This window comes from Eurytemora carolleeae, unplaced genomic scaffold (assembly GCF_000591075.1).
Source record: "Eurytemora carolleeae unplaced genomic scaffold, Eaff_2.0 scaffold192, whole genome shotgun sequence".
In the NCBI taxonomy this organism is placed as follows: domain Eukaryota; kingdom Metazoa; phylum Arthropoda; class Copepoda; order Calanoida; family Temoridae; genus Eurytemora; species Eurytemora carolleeae.
In genome coordinates this window covers 22,379-32,807 of record NW_019396100.1, presented here as the reverse complement: position 1 = coordinate 32,807, position 10,429 = coordinate 22,379, and the positions used below count along the sequence as shown (strand labels likewise).

General features: G+C 32.5%; 2 protein-coding genes across 3 annotated transcripts in view; one reads left to right on the top strand and one right to left on the bottom strand.

Annotated features, from left to right (window-relative positions):
- The window catches only part of LOC111694954 (F-box/WD repeat-containing protein 11), a gene marked incomplete at its 5' end in the record, with an annotated part of 62,259 nt that overhangs the window by 49,458 nt on the left and 2,372 nt on the right, over window positions 1-10,429 (top strand). For both annotated transcript variants that reach the window (XM_023464041.1, XM_023464040.1), the window contains 2 exon segments: window positions 808-899; window positions 1,217-1,288. In XM_023464041.1, coding sequence (XP_023319809.1) covers window positions 808-899; window positions 1,217-1,288 — 164 coding nt within the window.
- LOC111694955 (uncharacterized) lies at window positions 1,849-10,282 on the bottom strand. The gene is made up of 9 exons (XM_023464042.1): window positions 9,331-10,282; window positions 7,951-8,036; window positions 7,359-7,439; window positions 6,965-7,021; window positions 6,481-6,557; window positions 5,710-5,788; window positions 3,155-3,247; window positions 2,649-2,830; window positions 1,849-2,363 (listed from the first exon to the last, which is right to left on the bottom strand). Exons 1-9 carry the CDS (start codon window positions 9,718-9,720, stop codon window positions 2,173-2,175), a joined length of 1,236 nt encoding a protein of 411 aa, XP_023319810.1. The 5' UTR covers window positions 9,721-10,282; the 3' UTR covers window positions 1,849-2,172.

Sequence of the window (10,429 nt, the reverse complement as noted above, 5' to 3'; positions counted from 1 at the left end):
AAGTCTATGCATCTATGCATCCTATGCATCCTATGCAGCCGTATATAAACTTGTATATATTTTCCAATACAAGTCTATGCATCTATGCATCCTATGCATCCTATGCAGCCGTATATAAACTTGTACATATTTCTTATACAAGTCTATGCATCTATGCATCCTATGCAGCCATATATAAACTTGTATATATTTCTTATATAAGTCTATGCATCTATGCATCCTATGCTTCATGGTATATATGAATATATGACATTAACGATACATAAAATGTATATAAATTATGCATCTATGCATCCTATGCATTTTAAAAAGGGTATTATTATTCCTATGGTCTCATATTAGACACCTCTAATGTCCTGATTAATCGACAATGTCATATCTAGGATCTTTAATAAAAAAACTCTTTGTAAATCCATTTTATTTGAATGAAGTTGTACTAGGGAAAGTACTAATACCTTATCACCTTTTGTTTCAATTTTTTTTCTTCAGCTTTTTATTTATATCATGATATTTTTTACAATGATTACAAAATGTTTTTAAAAAGTTTAAGCGGATGCATGGGGTAGTGCATCCAGTGTACAAATGGTGCACTGGACATCCATTATCAATCAGAAAATTTTATTTATGAAAATCTTCAGGATACTATAGATGTACTACCGTGCTTAAAAAATTGAATTAGTCCCGTTTTAAGTAGAAATTTACGACGCGCACTGCCGCAAATAGGTAAAATGAGGTTCGGAAGCTGGGCGGGAGAGGTTGCCTTCCCTCCCTCATCACGTTTTATAGATAATATTTCCTTTTTTTAAGGTTAGATTATGGGATGTATCTGTAGGAGTTTGTTTGCTAAAACTAAGTGATCAGGACAATTTTGCCAGATGTATTGGATTCTCGGGGAACAGGTAAGCTAGTGTCAAGTTTCAAAACTAGTTTAGATATTATCCTGGCCAATGGCGAAACTGTGGGGGCAGGTGAACTTGCCTTCGCCCCCCTTTCCTCGGCTTTTTTAATATCATAATCATGATTGTGGACCATCTTTTATAAAATTTTGTAAATTAAGATAAATAATATATAAAGCCGCCTCACGCCTTATTTCTAATAAAACGTCTTACTATTTTTTCTTTTTCATCTGGAAACTTTGAACTCCTTTTAAGGCTCAAAAAAGCAGGATAACTCTTATTTATTCTCTACTCTGTGGTTAAAAATTTATTAATTTTAGAATAGTTTCCGGTGATTTTGGAGGAAATATTCTGATGTGGGATCTTGCTATCTCTCCCTCAACCTCAAACAGGTGCAATTATATTCTAGATTCATGTTGTTACATACTCTCCCAAAGGCCTTTTACCAAGCGGCAACTTCACAAAGGGTGTTTTCCCAAGTGGCAACCTCCTAAATGTGCAATTTCCCAAGCGGCAACGTCACAGGTATCTTCTAGCCGCAGCACTTGGCCCTCTAACCTCAGTTAGTTCTAACTGCAGCACTCGGCACTTTAACCCATCCTAGAGGCAGCGCCTCAGAAGGCTTAACCTAACCTTAAATTTACATTTGGGAAGTTGCCACTTGTAAGATTGTCACTTAGGAAGTTGCTCTTGGGAAAAGGCCTTTGGGAAAGTACCTAACACATTATTACATAACTTTTTTATCTTAAAAATATTGCCCGTAAGTTTAAAGTGATCCTATAATTAAAGAAATACATGTCCGATTCAAAATGGTACCGTTCAATGTTTTTTTTTATAAAAATTGTGGGTCCGTCCTAGTATATGATTTTTTACTGTCGCAAAAGGCTTCTTATTAACATTAAAAAATAGAATTTTCTCTTCATTTTCTCTCATCATAATGTGACACAAGATGCAAAAAGTTAAATTGGCATTCAATTTTTATATCACAGTTCATTAGATATATGTGTAATACATTTATTCATTAGATATTTTTTATCACAATAAAATACGTGTTTCATTTTTTTTTTCTTGAAAAAACTACTCTTAGCCGTGTGTTCATGAACTAACCTTTCAAAAAAAATACACAGAGGATTAACACAAAAAACTTTGTACTTTCAAGGCCCTTAGTTTAATTATGAATTGTTATTGTAACAAGAAAGTTGAAAACTTTTAGTAAACTGCAAATCTCTTGTTTAAAGTTTGTTAAGATTAAAAAACTTTGAAAAGAGAGTAAACTTTAGTTAAAGAATTCCGATTTACTGCACGAAGATTGTTTCCAATAGGAGAACATAGTTATTGTGTAGTCTCTGCCAACTGTGATTAACCAATCAGGGAACAGCTTGTAGAAGATCACTTCTGATTGGTTCATTCTTGTTGCAATCAGCAGTAGGGCATCAGCTGGTTCGGCGTTTAAATCAACCAATTGCTCTGATTCATCAAGATGAAATATTTTCAGTATTTTTATAATTCATAACAATAATTATCTAAGTTATCTAAGAACGAATGGCTACCTGTTAATGAAACTATAACTGTTAATGAATGGCTTGAAAAAAGTCTGAACATGATTAATCCTACATTATAATATTCCCACCTGGACTCTCTTTATATGGAATAAATACGGATAATTTATGTGATCTAAATGTGGGTTTTCTAAGTATGTCTTCAAAATCTTAAATACACCATTTTGTTAAGATATTATATTATCATCTTTTCCTAATGAATAGACATAAACCCTGCTCTCCATGAGTAAAGCTAACCGACCACAGGAAGCTGCAAGCTGGTCAATACGCCTAGCTCTTCCAATCCCTGTTGATGGGGTCACATGTCTAGTTTCTCCAGACTCTGATGTTATACATAGCTCCATAGAGTTCTCAGATAAATGGATTCTATGTGATCTAAAAGAAAAGATCAAAGCATTTGTTATAAAAAAGATAATTTAACTTGTACATAGAAATAATAATAATTGCTACATGATGAAGATATCAAATTGTTGTATTGCTTACTAAACAGTAAAACTGTATTATAAAATTTACTACATTTATATTCTTTGTCGCACTTCGAGCGAAGTAATGGTTGGACTTTGCATCTTTGCCAGCATCTACAATTAGCTTCAGAGGTATTTTGAGGTTGAAAATTATTAACAAGAGATTACGGTTGTTAAATCCAAATGCATTCATAACTTTCTAACTCTGAATTTCCTTCCCTAGAAAAGAGATTACCTGAATCTGCAGGTCTTTACAGGTTTACTGGGTTTCATGAATACTGGGGAGGAGAGATATAGGTTGGTTTCAAGGTTCAAACCCTCTGCTAAACTAAATATGAAACATTTACTAGGTTTCATGAATACAGGGGAGGAGAGATATAGGTTGGTTTCAAGGTTCAAACCCTCTGCTAAACTGAATATATAAGATTTACTAGGTTTCATGAATCATGGGGAGGAGAGATATAGGTTGGTTTCAAGGTTCAAACCCTCTGCTAAACTGAATATATAAGATTTACTAGGTTTCATGAATCATGGGGAGGAGAGATATAGGTTGGTTTCAAGGTTTAAACCCTCTGCTAGACTGAATATAGAAGATTTACTAGGTTTCATGAATACAGGGGAGGAGAGATATATGTTGGTTTCAAGGTTCAAACCCTCTGCTAAACTGAATATATAAGATTTACTGGGTTTCATGAATACGGGGGGGGGAGAGATATAGGTTGGTTTCAAGGTTTAAACCCTCAGCTAAACTGAATATATAAGATTTACTGGGTTTCATTAATACAGGGGGGAGAGATATAGGTTGGTTTCAAGGTTTAAACCCTCTGCTAAACTGAATATATAAGATTTACTAGGTTTCATGAATACAGGGGGGAGAGATATAGGTTGGTTTCAAGGTTCAAACTCTCTGCTAAACTGAATATATAAGATTTACTAGGTTTCATGAATACAGGGGAGGAGAGATATAGGTTGGTTTCAAGGTTCAAACCCTTTGCTAAACTGAATATGAAAGGTTTACTAGGTTTCATGAATACAGGGAGGAGAGATATAGGTTGGTTTCAAGATTCAAACCCTCTGCTAAACTGAATATAGAAGATTTGCTGGGTGTCATTAGAACAAGAGAGAAGGGGTTTCAATGAACGCTAAACCCCTCTTCTAAATATTAATTTGATTGAGATTTGCTCAGATTGCACAATTTTGTACGAAAATGGGTTGAGTGTAAGCAAGTGAAAGAATTGTGCAATTTATTGCATATCAAAATTTACGTTGTTTGGCGTGCATACGATTGTTTTCTATTGTCTAATCATAGGGAAAGGAATTGAGTCTTTGCCACAAACTCTGATTTTCTAATCACTATATCTTTGGAACCAAATGTTGCAGACCTTAGATATTTCAAACTATGAATTCTGTTAGATCAGATAATCTGAGTTTGAAATATCAAAGGTTTACAACATCGAGTTCTAAAGATATTGAGATTTAAATATTTGATTTTGTTCCAAAGACTCAATTCCTTTCAGTCGCATGTCTACTTTTTTTAGTGTGATTGTCTATATGATGACCGCGTAAAGCATGAATATAGATGATAAATTCGTTCTGGAACTCATGTATGCAACCATTTTTCGCAATTTGCAATTTTTTAATTTCGCAAGATACCCTATCTATTTACTATATTTGATAAAAACAGAAGAGGAAACCCTTTGTTTCAAGGTTAAACCCTCCTTGAATGTGGAATCACATGGTCCATACATGTTTCAAGGTTAAACCCCCCTTGAATGTGGAATCACATGGTCCATACATGTTTCAAGGTTAAACCCNAACTAAACTTTTCATTTTTTTTACAAAATTTGGCTTATTTCCTGTAGGGGCGGAGGGCATTGAAGAAGTACCTGAACTCACGGAGGCGGAAGAAAAACGACGGAAAGAGGCAATTGCCAGTCTTTTTCATGTCAGGTCAAATCCCAGGATTTAAAAAACTTAAATATTTAATTTTTAAAATTTTTATTTTATTTGATTAATCTGAATTTTAGGGATAGGAAGACAAACCCCTTGGTTCGATTAAGAACTAGCAGACCCCGAACATCACAGGAATAAATTGCATGAAAACGAAAGTGTAAAAGTTCCACAATTTTATATTCAAGATCTGCAGTTTGTTTGTATTAAAATCAATTTCAAACTGTTGAGACGATCAAGCCAGAATTTAGTAAGACATTTAAGAAAAGTAAGGTTTATGAAAAGCCTAATAAATATACCTTACACAAATTTTAATCCGCCAAATAATTAAAACAATTTTAATATTGTACTTTCTTACAATGGTTTCAGGTTAACAGACTTTATAAATTACAGGAAAGAAGGATGCAATGTTATATTTTTACAATGTTAAATTTTTATATATATCAAATATATTATAACGGAGAATAAGTTTTTAAGCAAGCAAAAAAAAAAATTCATCATTTCCATTTGATGTTTTTTATATATCTGAAATCTCTCAAAATTTTTATAACATTACAATCAAGATCATATTTTGTAATTACGATGCATAACAAGTTAAAAACTTTATCAAGATAAATCATCTCTAAAGGAATTGAGTCTTTGGAACAAAATCAAATATCTAAACCTCAATATCTTTAGAACTCGATGTTGTAAACTTTTGATATTTCAAACTCAGATTATTTGATTTAACAGAATTCATTGTTTGAAATATCAAAGGTCTGCAACATTTGGTTCCAAAAATATAGGGATTAGAAAATCAGAGTTTGTGGCAAAGACTCAATTCCTTTATAATCAATATACCTGAATTTAATTTGGTATTGATCTCTATCAAACACATGATCAATATTTTCAGGAGTCTGCTCATTTAACTTTCTATATCCTGAAATTAAAATGTTTTTATTTAGAGAATAATTTGTGCAAGGATATCAGGGATAGGAACTAATATTTATATTTTAGTTCAAAACCTACATTGTTATTTAAATATAAACAGTTTTAATAGTTTTAATATCTTTTTCTGATTCGGCCAAGCCAAGAGCAGAATTAGGGAATGGATTTTTCAATCAGAGAAATGATTTATTCAAGGAAATAAATTGTTCAGTAGAAGAAAAAATTCTGATTCTAACAAATAAAATAAAAATGATGCAAAGATTAATGTTATTCCATTTAACTTTATTTGGACTCCAAGTATTCTATTTTTAAAAATTTCTATTTCACTCTTCCAACTTTTCTAAAGTGGTATTCATTTAAAAAACTCAACGAAAAATTAGCTGTACATTTTTTTTATCTTTTTTCTTGATACATTAGAAGAACATTTATTATTTCTTTAATTCAGGTTTCAAAAAGTGTCAACATTGAAAAAATTAAAAAGCTTTCCTTTCGATTTTGATTTTCTAAGCTTTAAAATTCCACAAAAAATAACAGAAATATCTGCGAAATGCTTTGTTTTAAAACATACGAAGCACTAAGTTTGAAGTTCTAACTAGATAGCGAGGCAATATGTAAAAGGTGAAACTAATGGTAGATCAATGAACCCTTAAAGCATTTTATATAAACGTTTCAACAATATGATACCTTTTACTCTATTAGCTCCCCAAAGAAAGACTAATGATCCATTGTTATACTGGCACACAGGCTTACAACTGCAATCCCTGAAATAATCTTTATTACAATATCTATATATAAATTTAGCTTGTCTGTTTGTTTGTCTGTTTGTTTGTATCAAATAAACGTCAAAACGGCTGAACCGATCGGGCCCAAATTTTTTGTGGGACCTCACGTGACCCTAGGGAAGGCTTATGAATGATCAAAATTTTAAAAATTTGTGTTTAAAAGTTTTTTATTTTTAAAAAATTTTGAAAATGCGTGAAAAAATATTATAAAATCTGCAAACTTTTTGGTTTTTGTTTTATACTGTACAAAGAGAAGATGTTCAGAGATAAAGCCACAATTAAAAGTTGAAATAAAAGATGGGCGCGAAGCGCCCTGCGCCCTGAGTTTCTAGTAACTTTAAAAAGCCAAATTAAGAAAGTCAATGATTTAATGTTGTCCTTCCTACCTTCCATTTAATTGACAATTGGAATAGCACTGGCTTCCACTCAGTTTCAACTCAATTCTTAGAAAAAATTTCATTATTCTATTTTGTTAGATTAAAATTTTTTTTGTAAAATCTTGGCAATTCACCATTATACAGGCTAAGTAAGACAAATAAAAGAAAGGCTTTTTTAGTATTAAATACTTTTACCTTTTTCCTGAATTTTATTGAAGAATTATAGAATTTGTAAATGTATTTGAATTTTAGAGAAATGAATGGTAAAAAAGCTGATTTAATCTTTTCTCATGCCAAGCGTAAAGAATGAAATGTTTAATCATATTGACATGTGAAGCCAATAAACAAAAGTCTACTTATTTTTCTTAAAGTTTAGTTATTTTTAATAAAAAATTTGAAATACCTGGAATGTTTTCCATTGAACCATCTCGTTTTGAGAATTTTTTTCAATTTTTCCCTTGAACCTGGAGCCAGGAATAAATTTCTGAAACAGAAAATGGTTTAATAGATTTTATATATCTTCAAAGAGTTATATTGAAATATGTGACGTATCATGGAACATGTCATTCTTTCATATATATTATTTGATATTATTGTTTGTATCCAATGAACCCCAAAACAACTGAATCGATCGGGTCAAATATTTTGTGTGTGAAAACTCAAATGACCCTGATCGGCAAGGTTGGCGGACGGTAAAAATTTAAAAATTTTGACCAGAAAAAAATGCCAAAATTTTTTAATTTTGACAATCCGCCAATTTGAAAAGAGAAGCCTGCTTAAAACTTTTTTAGTGAATAACAATTAAAGGAAAAAATTTAACTTGAAGAGAAACTGTTTAAAGGTAAAATTGTTAATAGAAAATAAGATGAGATATATTACGAAGTTTGGTACTTGGTAGAATGTAAAGAAGGATTTGTCTGCATTTAAAACTCTTTTCATTCACTAGAAAACATTGCGTTCTTCAGAAGGTTAAAAATGTGTGTTAAACAAACAACCTAGTATAATCCCTCCAGCATGTTGACACTAGCCTACAGTTCCATAAATCTACAGGAGATAGATACAGAAGAATCACCTCAATTATCTAAATTAGTTTCTGTTATTAAGCTGGCAATTATACGTAATACAATAAGATTTTAAGAATAGAATTACGAAATAGAAAGACCACATTTGAGTAATTTATTATGGATGTTGTTATATTGCAAATGTTTGCGCATTTAATTTGAATTTGAAAATAAAATTTTTAAGGTTTTATGAATGTCATGTGGATGATTTTAAAAACTTAATAAAATGGCCCCTCTGTGAGTTTTAGACTCCAAAACCTAGAGATCGTTTAAATCAAATATTTTTTTGCTCAAATAAATTGTTAAAACTTTTTTTAAATATTTAAATATTAATAGTTTCCTTTGAGATATATTGGGTTAATTTACAGAAAAATCGATCAACAAAATGTCAAAGATATGCGAGAATAGAAAAACTAAATAAGACGCGTATTCTACATATTACACGCACATCTGCCCCTTCAGTAAAAGTAAATTAAACCTATATGAAGCATAAAGTCTGACCGCGTCAACCTTGTTGAACCGGCTAGTCGTGTCCATAGAGCTAGGTACAGTACAAACTGGGACCGGAAGAAAGGTTGACCCGGCTCGGAAATTCAAATGTACTACGGCTGCCCATGATTAACTAAGAAAATAATGCAAGGTACTAAAAATCAGGCAAAATTTTGATGGGAAAACATTATTATTGGGCAAAAAAATATTTCTTAATTAACGTAAGTCTCCAAATTTTGCAGATCTACAGAATAATTTAATTCATCTTTGATATCCCGTGGTAGTCATACCCTGCAGGGATATCCCGTGGTTGTTATACCCTGCAGGATATCCCCTGGTAGTTATACCCTGCAGGGATATCCCGTGGTAGTTATACCCTGCAGGATATGCCGTGGTAGTTATACCCTGCATGATATCCCGTGGTAGTTATACCCTGCAGGGATATCCCGTGGAAGTTATGCCCTGCAGGAATATCCCTTGGTAGTTATACCCTGCAGGATATCCCGTGGTAGTCATACCCTGCAGGGATATCCCGTGGTAGTTATACCCTGCAGGGATATCCCGTGGTAGTTGTACCCTGTAGGGATAACATTAGTTAAGGGATCAAGCATTAATTTATAAGTGCTCACATTGGATATCAAGACCTAGCGCCCCTATACATTTTTACATTTAGCTCATTTAAAACATAGTCAAAGTTGGAAACGTGGCTAAGCCCCCTAGTCAGTCCTTAGCGCGGTGCTTGCGCCCTAAGCCTGTCCTAGCCGCAGCGCATCTGATAAGACCAAGGTTTCTTGAAAATCAAACATTTAGGAATTATCAAATTACCTGAATCAAGTTGTGATCAGCTAAGCCGGTCAGAATGTCAACTTTATCACTTTTATCTGGAACCCTCTTTTTGGCAAGTTTACCAGACGTATTGGCATTTAATTTAATGGTTGATGAGACGTTCGATGGATTAGGGTTTAGTTGGGGCCTTGATGCTGTTCCTTCACTTTTTCTGGTCGATAAAACGTTTTCTTTATTTGTTGCACTATTTATTTTTCGGTGTGTTATGCTATAAGAGGGTTTAACAAATGCAGCTTTGTTCCTAGCTATAAAATCAGTTTGTCCTTTTTTCTGTCCAGTATTTACATTCTCTTTTTTATCACTTATTGAACTTTGGCTTAATTTTCTTACGATCTTATCTTGTTCAGTTTTCAGTGATGAGGCTGCCATTTTATCTACTTTTCCAATAATGGAAATATTGAATAAAATTGTGCATACTTCAAGATATGTGTCAGAGGGCTTCTCAAAATTTGTATGATATATTACGTGTTTTTTTTTTCAATATAAAACTGAAGTTTTGACAAAAAAATAAATAATTAATGTGATTTTCATTATTTTAAGATTCTAAAAATTGAACCTTAATTCATTTTATTAATTCAGTGAGTCGAATTGAGGAATTAATATTCCGTTCATTTTCCTACAAATTGTCATTAAACTCATTATTCCTGGCTTTTTAATCTATATGACTTTTAAGAAAAGAAAATAGCTAAACTTCAAACTAAAATCATGCATGTCTAATTCATGAAAAAAGGGTTTCAGAAACTATTAGTCATTACTCTTTGTAAACACACCGCTCAGGTCCCCTGTGTACTGGAAGGGAACTCAACTGCCTACGCTGCTAAGCAGCAGGAGCGCCCACTGCCTGTTTTATCAGCTGTTCTGTGGATAGATAGATAGTTATATTGATAGATAGTTTTATGGACTTACGATATAGAGCTGAAAAATAAAACGCTAACACGCCTAAAAATGCTTTAAAAATGTTAGAGTCTGCAAGTATTATTATTACATATATCGAGAGATGAGAGGACAAAAAACAGAGATAATTTAGGAAATAAAACAGTTACGAGAGGACAGGAAACAGAGATAATTGAGTACGTAG